Source organism: Rhinoderma darwinii, chromosome 11 (assembly GCF_050947455.1).
Source record: "Rhinoderma darwinii isolate aRhiDar2 chromosome 11, aRhiDar2.hap1, whole genome shotgun sequence".
Classification (NCBI taxonomy): domain Eukaryota; kingdom Metazoa; phylum Chordata; class Amphibia; order Anura; family Rhinodermatidae; genus Rhinoderma; species Rhinoderma darwinii.
The window spans coordinates 61,965,318-61,979,450 of NC_134697.1; the positions used below are offsets into that span (position 1 = coordinate 61,965,318).

Sequence of the window (14,133 nt, forward strand, 5' to 3'; positions counted from 1 at the left end):
ATAACAAACCTATACGTCAGGGGTTTCACTAAATTGAGCTGTATTTGTTCTGAGGCTGTATGTAAGTATGGAGCTTGGTTCTAGTGCTGTATATACGTATGAGATTGGTTTTGGTGCTGTATATATGTAATGAGTTTGGTTCTGGTGCTGAATTGGTGTAATGAGCTTGGTTCTGGGGATGTATTTATGTACTGAGCTTGGTTCTAGTGGTGTATTTATGTATGGAGCTTTGGTCTGGTGCTGTATATATGTCAGAGCTTGGTTCTGGTGCTGTATTTATGTACTGAGCTTGGTTCTGGGGCTGTATATATGTACTGAGCTTGGTTCTGGGGATGTATTAATGTATTGAGCTTGGTTCTGGTGCTGTATATATGTATGGGCTTGGTTCTAGTGCTGTATTTATGTACGGAGATTGATTGTGGTACTGTATATATGTACTGAGCTGGATTGTGGTACTGTATATATGTCAGAGCTTGGTTCTGGTGCTGTATTTATGTACTGAGCTTGGTTCTGGGGCTGTATATATGTACTGAGCTTGGTTCTGGGGATGTATTAATGTATTGAGCTTGGTTCTGGTGCTGTATATATGTATGGGCTTGGTTCTAGTGCTGTATTTATGTACGGAGATTGATTGTGGTACTGTATATATGTACTGAGCTGGATTGTGGTACTGTATATATGTCAGAGCTTGGTTCTGTATCTGTAATTAAATTGGATATATTTATAATAACAAAATTGCAGGGCAGATGGAATTGTTCTCAATTCATTGTATATATTTAATGGGAATCTGTCAGGTAGTTTTAACCCCTTGACCCGCCACCATGCGGTAATACATGACCTGACAATATTCCCCTGTATGTTTTTTTTTCAGATGCAGCAAAATCTTTAAAATCCACTTTTTAAAACGGCGCACACTATATGCCAATTACTCATTAGACGGTAATGGGGCGGTGCCGCTATCCTGAAGAGTCACATAGTCCTGCCTCAAAAACCCACCATTCCATGTTTGAGTGACATCTCCTTGGCTAATACAACTTTCTCTGATGCGCCATTGCCTTGTGGCACTATACACAAGGGGGGGTGGGCTGTGTGGCACTATACAGAAGGGGGGGCTGTGTGGCACTATACACAAGGAGGAGATGTGTGGCACTATACACAAGGGGGAGATGTGTGGCACTATACACAAGGGGGAGATGGGTGGCACTATACACAAGGGGGGGCTGTGTAGCATTATACACAAGGGGGGCTGTGTGGCACTATTAACAAGGGGGAGCTGTGTGGCACTATAAAGAAAGGGGGAGCTGTGTGGAACTATTTACAAGGGGGAGGGCTGTGGTGCTATCTACATGGGGCTGAGTGTGGCCTAATTTAAAGGGGGCTGAGTGTGGCACTTTCTACTAATGGGACAGCTGTGCTGCACTTTCTACTAAGGGGGGGGCGGCTGTGTGGAACTATATTCAAGGGAAGGGGGCTGTGTGGCACTATATACAGTGGGAGCTGTATAGCGCTATATACAGTGGGGGCTTTATAGCACTATCTACAAGGGGGAAGTGGGGGCGCTATCTGCAAATGGGGTGTTACACTGTCTATAGGCAGGGCTATATAGAACTGTCTACAGGGGGGGCTGTATGGCACATTCTACAGGGGGCACTATTTATAAGGGGAGCTGCTTGTGGCACTCGGGGGGGGGGGGGCAGTCAAGAGTTTTCTATGGGGCCCAGTCTTTCCTAGTTACGCCCCGGCTGCATGTACCTTGAAAATTTCTGAATTTCTGCAACAGACTTTATATGTGGTATTCTTACTCAACTCTGACCGAACCAAACAGTGCTTTCAGCGGCCAACCAGCAGATACAGCAACATACATGTACCAACTGACCAGATCATCAGGCAGGTTGGTTGCCTACTCCAGATTTCCTTCTCGGACCTGGTGCCATGACAAAGAGTGGACAGATTAGGTCTTTATTGGAAGTTTATTTAAACCCGCTTCGCTTAAGTTACATAGTTGAGAAGGTTGAAAAAAGCCAGAGGTCCATCAAGTCCAACCTATAATCCTACCCTGTTAATCCAGAGGAAGGCAAAAACCCCAATGCGGTTGATGCCAATTGCCCCATTAGGGGAAAAATTCCTCCCCGACGCCAAATATGGAAATCAGAATAAATCCCTGGATCAACGTCCCATCTCCAGAATCTAGTACTCGTAACTTGTAATATTAACGGCACCAAGACCCTTCTTGAACTTTATCAAAGAATCATCCATCACAACATCCTGTGGCAGAGAGCTCCATGGTCTCACTGCTCTCAAAGTAAAGAATCCTGTCTGTGATGGTGGTGAAACCTTCCTTCCTCTAGACGTAGAGGATGCCCCCTTGTCCTTGTTACAGGCCTAGGTGTAAAAAGATCATTAGAAAGATCTCTGTATTGTCCAATTATATATTTATACATTGCAATGAGATCGCCCCTAAGCCATCTTTTTTCTAGACTGAATAGCCCCAGGTTTGACAACCTTCTTTTGTTTTTGGATTGCAGTAGCAAGAAAGATTATCAAAAGGGGTTTTATTATGCAGTTTTAACCCCACCTCAATTGCAACCTCTAAATACAGCCTTAGGCTAGGTTCATACGGGCGTTGCAAACCTCGGACGTGAAAAACTACAGGTTTTTCACATCCAAGGTGCATCCGTGCTGTACCCTGCGGGATGCGTTATCAGTAGAGTCTATGGAGAGATGCGTGAAGCGCAATAAAATAGGAAATGTCTTACCTTTTTCACGGACCCTTCACACGCTCCTTTGAAACAACGACCGCGTGAACGGCCCCATTGAATCACATAGGTCCGTGTGACGCCCGTTGTTTCAATGGCCAACACACTATTCAACGCTCATGTGAATAAGGTCTAAGACATATTTGATAGGCTGGCAACCAGTATCGGTCGAGAAGCAACCAGAATTAACAGACCTTTCACATTATATTACACAATCTTATAATTATACTATTAAAACAATACATTCACAAGCAGGTAATCGTAGAGCAGAGATTTCATACCATGAAAGAACCCTTAGAATTTTTTATATCCACATAAGAAGGGGTTTCTCAGGATGGGAAGTCAATCCTATCACACTAGAAACACATACCTAGAACGCCATTGCACGCACAACACACACATAGTTTTGCCTGTACCGCAATACAATATACCATTTGGCCAGAATTACCACAATGTGCATTTAGCATTAAATATCTCAGAGCTGTTGAATATTTTTTCCATTTTTTTGGGTGCCTATGGACGACATATGGTACTGTATTCCCATACAGTGGCATATGTCGGAGGCTTCCATTAGACATATACGTGAGGAGGATTTCCGGGTGTATACCTCTGACGTACGCAGCGTGAACAGAGAGTAAGTTAGCAGGGGAACGTGGAGAAGTATAGACAGGCATGCTTAACCCCTTCCAGACATTTGACGTATACATACGCCAAAGTCGGGTAGGGGAGGTATGGAACAGGCTCACGGAGTGAACCCGCTCCATACGATGCCGGTGTCGGCTGTTTGTTACAGCCAACACTTCAGAGTAACGAGCGGCAGCGCGGTCGAGCGCGATCCCGCTCGTTTAACGCCACGGTCAATAGTGACCGCAGCATTTAAATTGTTAGGAAGAGGAAGGGTGAACCCCTCTAACAGCTCATTGCGCCCCCTGCAATGCAATCGTGGGGGAGGGGAGGGGGGGCGATGGTTGCTATGGCTGCCTGGGGGCCTAATGAAGGCCCCCAGGTCTGCCATCTTTGTGCTCCTACTAAGCTTAATAGTTGCCTGTCAGAATCATGAATATACTGCAATACATTAGTATTGCAGTATATCATGCAAGCGATCTAACGATCGCTGGTTGAAGTCCCCTTGGGGGACTAATAAAAAAAGTAAAAATTAGTCAAAGTTTTTTTTTTTTTTAAACCCTTTTCCCATTTTCCCCCTGGAGCATAGTAAAAATAATAAATAAACATAATTGGTATCGCCGCGTCCGTAAAAGTCTGAGCTATTACAATATATATTTAACCCGCACGGTGAACGCCGTAAATAAAAAAAATTGGAAACGCCAGAATGTCTATTTTTTGGTCACCTCATCTCCCACAAAAAAAAAGTGATCAAAACGTCACATGTACCCCAAAATGGTATTATTAAAAACTACAGCTTATCCCGCAAAAAATAAACCTCATACCACTTAATTGACGGAAAAAGTTATGGCTCTCGGAATTTGGCGACACAAATTAAATTTTTTTAAATAAATATAGAACAAACTATATATTTGGTGTCGCCGTAATCGTATTGACCCACGGAATAAAGTTAACATGTTGCGCAAAAAACAATGGAGGAATTGCTGTTTTTTAAATTTTCTACCCCACAAATAATTTTTTCCCGTTTCCTAGTACATTATATGGCACAATAAATGGTGCTACGAAAAAATACAACTCGTTCTGCAAAAATCAAGCCCTCATAGGACTATATCGACGGAAAAATAAAAAAGTTATGGCTTTTGGAAGGTGAGGAGGAAAAAACGAAAATGAAAATCTGAAAATGGGCTGCGGCAGGAAGGGGTTAAAGGGGTTTGTTGAAGACCACCTCTTTTTAAACAGAAGTGGGCCTGTCAATTCTAACCACCAAATAGGTCATAGGGGAAATGCGGCTGCCACCTGAGAGGTCAGTGGGGCAAGCACACATGGGGGCAATGAAACCATCATTCCTGCGATTGCCCCTGCCACGGGGGCAGGTTCAGGGTTTTTGATATTGTCATATGGGCACCTTGGACGGCACTGTTGGACCTCATTCACATGTAGGAGATCCTGCGCCAAAAATCCGCATCAAAGTATAGCACATTGAATGTGCATGGGGGTTTAAAAAACGTGTTATCTTTAGACGGAGACCTTCTTAAAACTTAGCACTTTCAATAACAGCATAGGGGACGGACGGTTATTCATGCAATTCACGTCTCGTGGGAGTCTGGTTTCGTTCCTACAGACCTTTGCAGACCCAGCAGAGCGCTTCTATTACTGCTCACATAGAGGAGTAGATCAGTTCAGGAGAGCCCCGGCAGAGGGCAGCACTGAGTATTGCTTTGTGGAGCAGGGAAGATCTTCAGATCCGTGCCCAGCAGAAGCCCAGCCCTGCTTCCTGTGTGTGCAGCCGGGTTATAGCAGCAGGAAGTGGGCTGGAGAGGAACGTTGTCCTGCCTGGTAAGCAGCTACCTCCGTACAGTACTAGTGACAGGACGGGCGCCTCCTCACTGACCGCCGTATTTATGTCCCGAGAATGCAGGTGACTGTGAGCACAAACACCCAAGATAAACGACATTTTACATCCGCAACCTGTGCTGTGGTGAGACTACAACTCCCAACAGCTGCGGCCTCTTAGAGCCAGCTGAGAGATGTAGTTTCTCCAAAGCTGTAGACCAATGAAGTGCATGATAAACAATCTGCTCTAGTTATTATAATCAGGTAATATTTATGTCTTATTCTGTGCAGTGAGGGAGATAAGCGGCTGCCAGACACCGCCAACCACATTTATCTCATTTGAAACAAAGGATCAGAGGGGTTAATACCCAGCCTGTACTGTCTGACATATGACATATAAGCAAAGGAACATTCAGGGTTCGTGCAGCAGAACATATACTTAGGCCTTGTTCACACACTGCAGGTTTTGCATGTATAAACAGAAGACATATATAAAGGAAGGCATTATAGGTCGGGTCTCCTGGGTCTAATTCTGGTTTGGGCTTAAAAAAATGCATGCAAAATCTGAAGCAAATCTGCACTGTGTGATCAAGGCCTGAAGGCTATAGAAAGTGTTATTTATTATTTACAATTTATTATGATCCATCTATACAGAATACAGTGTGATTTGTGCATTGTGATGCCTTACAACTGTGTGTTTGTTTCTATCAGATTTGTTGAGTTTCAACGTTACTTCCAAAGAAAATGGTGCGAATTTTAGCAAATGGGGAAATTGTTCAGGATGATGACCCTCGGGTCAGGGCAAACGCCCAACGCAGCAGTACTCGCCAGGTAAGAGCTTGTTTAGGCACAGCCTTCTATGTAGTCAACTGCCTTGGAAGCTGTAAGAGCAGTCATAGTATCACTCCGCCTCGGTGAATGGCAAACCTTCCTTAGCGCCTGTTCACATCTGCGTCAGGGTTCCTGTTGATGGATTCCGTCAGAACTTTTAGTCAGGGAAACCATAGCTTCCGTTGCATTACCATTTCAATGGCAATGCTTTCGTTGCTAATGGCTGCCATTTATCTCCGTTCCATAAGGTTTCAGGTTTTTTCGTGGAAACAATAGCGCAGTCGACTGCGCTATTGAATCTGCCTAAAGAACTTACGAAACAGAGAAAAGCAGAAACCATTACCAACGGAAGCATTGCCATTGAAATGGTAATGCAAACGGAAGCTATGGTTTCCGTTTGCTTTTCCGTTGATGGGTTCCCGTGACGGGACCCATAAGCGGAAGCCCGACACACATGTGAACACACCCATAGGCTTTATTCAGACGAACGGGAAAAATGTTCATGCAATGCGCGTGATTTTCACGCGCGTTGCACGGACCTATATTAGTCTATGGGGCCGTGCAGACATGTCTGTGATTTTTACTCAGCGTGAGTCCGCTGAAAAAAAGTCACGACATGTCCGTTCTTTGGGCGTTTTGCTCGAATCACGCACCCATTGAAGTCAATGGGTACGTGAAAACAACGCATGCCGCACGGAAGCACTTCCGTGTGAACTGCGTGATTTGCGCAACAGCTGTCAAACTTTGAATGTAAACAAGAAAATCACGACGTGCTTTTCTGTTTACAAACATCAAAATGGAGTGTCATAATGATGGCGGCTGCGCGAAAAGCACGCAGCCTCGCATCATATGCTGCTGCCTCACGGAGCTGTTAAGTGCCTTTTGCGCACGCAAAACGCAGTGTTTGTGCGTGCGCAAAAACGCCACGCTCGTGTGAATGAGGCCTTATTGTGCAGTGATATATGACCTACTGCTGTATCTGCGGGTGACCCCGTAATACGGACTAGATCGGTGATCGCTGAGATCTCCTATAAACCGCTATAAGGACTGACGTAATTCTCCTGATGCTGTAAAAAGTGGCACCAGTTAATAATTTATATATTAAGTTATTCATTTCTATAATTTCAGTTTTTTTTTTGCGTTGAACGTTTCTTTCATCTGTTTGTGCAGGGATTTTTTAACACAGTAGGAAATGCTGGAGCAGGAGCACAGCCGGCCCCCCAAGACGAGGCGAGGCCGGAAGGACGCTCTCCGTTCACCGACATTAACCAGCAGCTGGTGAATATGGGATTTCCACGTTGGAACCTGGGGAATCAGGTGGTAGAGCCCGTCATGTCCATTCTCTTTCTTTTGCTCATTCTCATGATGGGAGTCCGGGGCTTGCTACTAGTCGGTTTAATATACGCTGTGTCCCACCTCAGTCAGCGGTAAGTGGAAGCACAGGACACTGGACAGGAAGACTGGAAAACAAAGCGGTGGTGTCCGGTTATGGATCACTCCGTGGTGATGATCTTCAGTGGACCCCGAGAGAGAGAATCCAAACTTCTGAACTACAGTGCACCTCTCTTTCACCACTACTGATGATTTACTCGCGCTAAACCTAGTGGACGGAAATGTTTTCTTTATGGAAAATGATTCACGTTTTCTGTCCCTTTGCTTTCATTTATATGCACATTTCTACTTTATTTGTATTTTGAACCAATTTAATATCTGATATGAAATAAGATCTACGTTTTCTCCATTCCACAGTCGTGACAATGCCATTTTTATACTGTTCAGAAATAAATATACGAAGAGTTATAAATAAACCCCAATGTGCGCAAATTTTGTGGATTAGTCACTTTATGCAGGGCTTAGACCAAGGGTATGTTCAGACGTGGCAGAAAATTTGCATATTTGACAGGTAATTAAAACATGCATTCCAAAGGCTGAAATTTGTAGTGAAAATCCTCTGCTTCTCCGCTAGCGGCCATGCATTCTGCACCGCAGCCTACTTTCCGCAACGGCTTTTTCCGCAACACCTGAACTAAGTTACCTGAAAGGCCATAGAAAAATAATGGGAAAAAAGTCCACAGCAATTCCACCACGTCTGAACGTGCCCTAAGAACTACTGGGAATTTTACTTAAAAAGTACCTCTGGTTTTCCGATGCTTTACAGAATATACTAGGTAACCGCTATATAACCGGTTGACGACACATGACGCGTACGCTCTTCATGAGCAGCAGGACGTTGCAATTATATTATTATTTTTAAGAAATGGTAACCTGTGTGAACTAAAACCCTTCATCCGCAATCACTCCCTAGGCATGCATATTAGATACAGTGCAGCCGGATTTTTTCCCTACTCTTAGCATTGCATTGATCCAGTATTGGACCACAGCCATGTTCCACTGAGGAAAGAAAGGAGCGTAAGTGCTGGTGGCACTTATTTTTAGGTGCCATCAGCCCTTCTATCAATATAGCAAGTCACGCCACTGGAGCTCTAAAGGAGCATGAAGACCCGGCGGTGCCACCTGAAACGGTTTCAACACTGCTGCTATTTTATAGTCTAAATGACTCCCTAGTAATAATTACAAGCCCTTAAATCCCTTTAAAATGCAAATACTTTTCACATTAATAAATAGTATTTGGACATATTAGGATGAAATGATTGGATTATTATAATGTATTTGAAACAAGTCCAATTGTTCATTAATCCCATGGAACGTTTCTTGTGACGCTGGTTCTACATTTCATCTGTGAAAGTAATTTTCATTGATCCGGCTAAATTGCATTCTTTTAGTTGAAAACCAATATTACCAAAATCTTTACTCGGAAGCGCAGTTGAGCACCAACCTCACCCAAGTAAACACAGGGATTCTCCTACTTACCTGCAGGAAGAGATTTAATACATCCCATACAGTGTATAATAGACAAGCAAAAAGCAGAAAGAAGATGCAAATAGCAATTTTGAAAGTTTCAAAAATATGACAAAGTCTTTATTAGACATAACTTATAAAGTTAAAAAGGTCCATGAACACACTAAAAGAGGACGTCCAAATCACAAGCTCAAATACATATATACATAACTGACGGTATGATTCATAGACATTTTTAAAATAATTGTAATAGGAAAACTACAAAGTAGTGACAAAGTCCATAACAGGAATCATATTGATCATACTAACGCATAATAGAGTGATAAATGTGGCATCCACGCCAACACAGGTTTCGGAGCACTTGCGTTCGTCTGGGGGAAACCGCGTTGGAATCAGTGGCAAAAAACTTGCGAAACTACCTCGCATTGATTTCAATGGGAGGCAGAAGCGTATTTTCAAGCTCGCGCAATTTGCCGCTCGCAAGGGAAAAAAAGAGACATGCTCTTTCTTCCCACGATTCCATCTCTGACCACCTATTGAAATCAATAGGAGGCAGAGAAGCGTTTTTCAGCTGGGTTTTTTGCCTGTGCTCAATGGCCGCAGCCAGAAAACGCTGCAAAAACCGCGGCAAGAAAGTGCAGACATGGGAAAATCTGCCTCAAAATTCCTGAAGAAATTTTGAGGCAGATTTTTCTGCCTGCAAAAAAACTCAGGGCCTAACAGTGGCATCCGTCACCCATAGGATGATATGGTATCCACTTAAAATATACGTTATGAACTCTCATGGGCTTATTTATGACGAAAAATAAATAAATATGGTATAGCGTAGTAGACTACGCTATTCCATCCCGTGTATGTTTTCTTTTTAACATACTATCCTATGGATGATGGAGGCCGCTGCATGGTTGAAACGTTGCTGTTTTTCTTCTGTATGACAACTTGAGCAGAATTCATTATTGATTACTGAATTGGATGCTGTCGCCTCTACTACTATTCTGGATATCGCACTGGGAGTGGAGGCCTTCCCATCTTTGGTATACTTGCATCCCTCTATTGCTTGGGTCTGCTGCTGTCCCACCACATGGTTTATTTGAATGTATGGCATCCGTAAAACAGATATATAATGAGCTTTTAGGCCTTATTCACACGAACGTGTCCGCTTTGCGTGTGTAAAAAACGCAGTGTTTTTCTTGCGTTGCAGTTCCGTGTGACATCCGTGTACAGTGCATGTCTGCGTTTTTTACGTGTGTATGTCATCCGTAGGTCACGCGTTTTTTACGTCCGCAAAATAAACTGAAGGTGTTTTTTTTAATCATCATTTCTTTAGCAACTCTTGCGTGAAAAACGCTTGGCACACAGATGAGCGTCCAAGTGCTGTCCGTGATTTTCACGCACCCATTGACTTCAATGGGTGCGGGATGCGCAAAAAACGCACAAGTATAGGACATGCAGTGAGTTTCACACAGCGGACACCGTTGTTTTAATGCGCGTAACGCGGACGTGAAATACGCTTGTGTGAATAAGGCCTTAGGCCTCATGCACACGACCGTAGTCATGTGCACGGCCGTGATTTTCAGGGTCGGCCGGCCGCGGAGTGTCACTCGCAATCCGCCCACAAATCGCGGGCCGTGCACATGGCTACGGTTGTGTGCATGAGGCCTAAGGGTATGTTCACACGTAGTCAACAAAAACGTCTGAAAATCCAGAGCTGTTTTCAAGGGAAAACAGACCCTGCTTTTCAGACGTTTTTTTACCAACTCGCATTTTTCGCGGCGTTTTCACACCGTTTTCGCGGCGTTTTTTACGTCCGTTTTTGGAGCTGTTTTCATTGGAGTCTATGAGAAAACAGCTCCAAAAACGTCCAAAGAAGTGTCCTACACTTCTTTTGACGAGGCTGTATTTTTACGCGTCGTCGTTTGACAGCTGTCAAACGACGACACGTAAATAACAGGTCGTCTGCACAGTACGTCGGCAAACCCATTGAAATGAATCGGCAGATGTTTGCCGACGTATTTGAGACGTATTTCCAGACGTAAAACGAGGCAAAATACGCCTCATATACGTCTGAAATTTGGCCGTGTGAACATACCCTAAGTGTTCTCTATATTGCTGAGTGAGCCAGCACTGGGCAAAAGCTCAGAGATTTTAAAGCATTATCTAGAGATCTGCTGACCTCCTGGCCTGATCGTATCTGGTGGTAATGTACTGGTGGTAATGTACTGGTGTCACAATGTATTTGCAGCTTGGATGATGAAGTTTGTAAGGGCATTTTTTGTGGCAGACAAATAATCTTGGTAAATTACATTTTGTATAAATTGTTTAGTCATATGTCTCACAGGTACATGACCTCTCGTCCAAGTGCTGTAGATACATTTACTAGAGCTACTATTTCTCTTAGTAGTTATTTGCTGATAATTCAGTACAACATATTAATACAGCAGCGTGACGCCTGGGACATCAAATTCCACACGGCTATAGGTGCTGTCTGTAGATTGTCAGCAGCCTATATTCTGAGTAGCTTGTTACACACAGGTGACGTCTACAGATTGTGCCACCATAGAACACACTGCAGCGTGCAACCAACTACCTCCCCCTCATCCCGCTCTGCTAGGTCCCGACCCACAGGTGCCGTTATCAGCCGTAACACTATGGCGGTCTAAGGTTGGTTAAGCAGAGCTGCACAGGGTCCTGGTGTTGCAGCCATAATATGGACCATATAATGTGGCTGTAATAGGGACATCTGAAATGGGCCTTAGCCTAGATTTACACTCGGTGTTTAGGTACAATACGTTTTCCAGCAGATAATTCCTGTCATACCCCACGCCCTTCCCATCATTAAAAAAAAATACATCAGACGTGCTTCAAAATGTTTCTTTATTAGTGGTAATTAACCCCTTCAGGACACAGCCTGTTTTGGCCTTAAAGACAAAGCCGATTTTTCAAATCTGACATGTCACTTTATGTGGTAATAACTTGGGAATGCTTTTACCTATCCAAGTGATTCTGAGATTGTTTTCTTGTGACACATTGTACTTAATGTTAGTGAAAAAATGTGGTCAATAAATTCAATATTTATTTGTGAAAAACACCAAAATGTAAAGAAGCTTTGCAAAAATGTGCGCTTTTCTAAATTTAAATGTATCTGCTTATAAAACAGATAGTAATACCACACAAAATAGTTACTATTTCACATTTCCCATGTGTCTACTTTATGTTGGCATTGTTTTTTGAACGTTATTTTCTTTTTCTAGGACGTCACAAGAACTTTAGCAGCAATTTCTCAAATTTTCAAGAAAATTTCAAAAGGCTATTTTTTCAGGGACCCTGCAGGGCCAAAACAGTAGGAGCCCCCCAAAAGTGACCCTATTTGGGAAACTACACACCGTAAGGAATCTATCTAGTGGTATAGAGAGAATTTTGACCCCACAGGTCTTTTGCAGAATTGATTGGAATTAGGCCGTAAAAATTAATATCAAATTCTGTCTACCAAAAAGTTGAATTTTTTCAATTTCACAAGGGATAAAGGAGAAAAAGCCACCCAACATTTGTAAAGCAATTTCTCCCGAGTACGGCAATAGCCCACATGTGGTTATAACCTGCGATGACACACAGCAAGGCTCTAAATGGAAGGAGCGCAATTTGGTTTTTGGAGTGGAGATTTTACAAAATTAGTTTTCGAACACCATGTTGCATTGAACTATGGTACCGGTACATTGGAAAGCCCTGAAAAATTGCCCCATTTATCTGTTATGGGGCCCCGTTCTAGGGATCGGTGTGGGTCCCAGAGGTGGGACCCGCATCTATCTGACATTTATGACATATCCTGTGGAATTGTCATAAATGTCTCTGATGGGAAAACCCCTTTAAAGGAGCATGCCCACAACATTTTTTATTCCCTGGCCCATTAGAGAGGCACACTATGTAAATTGTGGTGAAGGTAATCTTCTTAGTGGTGTCTGTATTTGTGAGGTATCCTCTCCCTTCTGGTCCTCAACTGTGTCATGTGACCCGCAATAGGACTCACCAACCGCCACAGCGTCTCATGTGTGGACAGGAAGTCAGTTTCTCCATTCCTATCACAGTCTCGACATGAGTCTTATAGGAATGAATGGAGAAACAGACTTCCTGTCCACACATGAGACGCTGTTGCAAGGGAGTGGATAACCCACAAATACAGCCACCGGTAAGAAAATTAACTTCACCACAATTTACTAATTGTGCCTTTCCAATGGGCCAGAGAATAAAAAAAAATTGTGGGAGTGCTCCTTTAAGTAATTTTCCAGGTTTTTAGCTTGATGGTCTAGCTCTGTCTACCATTTACCTCCTATCCATCCGTGTTCGAGACACCAACCAATCGGCAGAACCATTGGTGCTTACTGGAGTGTCGTGGCCCCTAAATTGCAGTATCTAACACCGCAATGTCAATACACGTGTGGCTGTGTCTAGTATTGCAGCTCAGTACATTCACGTGAACAGCAGATACAGAACATGGATGTTGCTAGTTTGGATATTGCAGTTTAGGCGTTTAATCAATACTGGCATATTGTGTCAATATATGTAGCACTGCTACTACAACTCTCAAATATCTCTGCCATAAAATATCAACGATCTTGAATTTGCAGGCAGAAGAAGTGAGGAGTACAACTTCTGAATAGTCTTCTGCAAGCACCTGGTCTTTCCACCAAGGGTGAAGACACCAGGGCACCCTGTGGTTTTTCCTCAACGTGCCGTACATGCAGAACTGACCTGTTTTTAAATATTGGTCTGTGTGTCATATTAGTTTTCAGGAAGTTAAAAAAAATTGAAACGGGGCCTAGCCAAATTTGAAACCCCAAATAAACTGTGATGACAGGGTCTCTGTGTGGGGCCATGGGGGAGACAGTAGGTGTGCAGGGGGGAAACATAAAAAAACATTGCACTAAAGCTTATGCTTTTGCACAGCACAGTCACTCATTAAGTTGCAGAGTTGGCTGCTGCCTCTGACTCCTGCAGCCTCTAAGATCTTCCACCACTGCGGCACACCTAAATTAAGTTTCCACCTTTTCACACATGTCACCCATGTCACCAGTGTCACCAGTGTAGAGACTAGACCAGATGCCAAAATTAATTCATACCACCAACCAGACTTAAATTAATTCAGACCCCCGACCAGACCTCTAAATTAATTCACACCCCCAATCAGACATCAGACACCCAAATTAATTTAGACCCCAGACCCCCCCCCCCCCCC

The 14,133-nt window shown here is 43.5% G+C and overlaps 1 protein-coding gene across 3 annotated transcripts; it reads left to right on the top strand.

The window, feature by feature from the left end:
* The first annotated feature begins 5,073 nt into the window (after positions 1 to 5,073).
* FAM241B (family with sequence similarity 241 member B) lies at positions 5,074 to 7,868 on the top strand. Of its 3 annotated transcripts, none has more exons than XM_075842748.1 (3): positions 5,074 to 5,216; positions 5,925 to 6,044; positions 7,215 to 7,868. In XM_075842748.1, exons 2-3 carry the CDS (start codon positions 5,958 to 5,960, stop codon positions 7,473 to 7,475), a joined length of 348 nt encoding a protein of 115 aa, XP_075698863.1. In that variant the 5' UTR covers positions 5,074 to 5,216; positions 5,925 to 5,957; the 3' UTR covers positions 7,476 to 7,868. The 3 variants fall into 3 exon arrangements, with proteins under 3 accessions (XP_075698863.1, XP_075698864.1, XP_075698865.1); XM_075842749.1 differs by having other exon boundaries at positions 5,216 to 5,298; XM_075842750.1 differs by lacking the exon at positions 5,074 to 5,216 and adding an exon at positions 5,373 to 5,477.
* Positions 7,869 to 14,133: the final 6,265 nt, after the last annotated feature.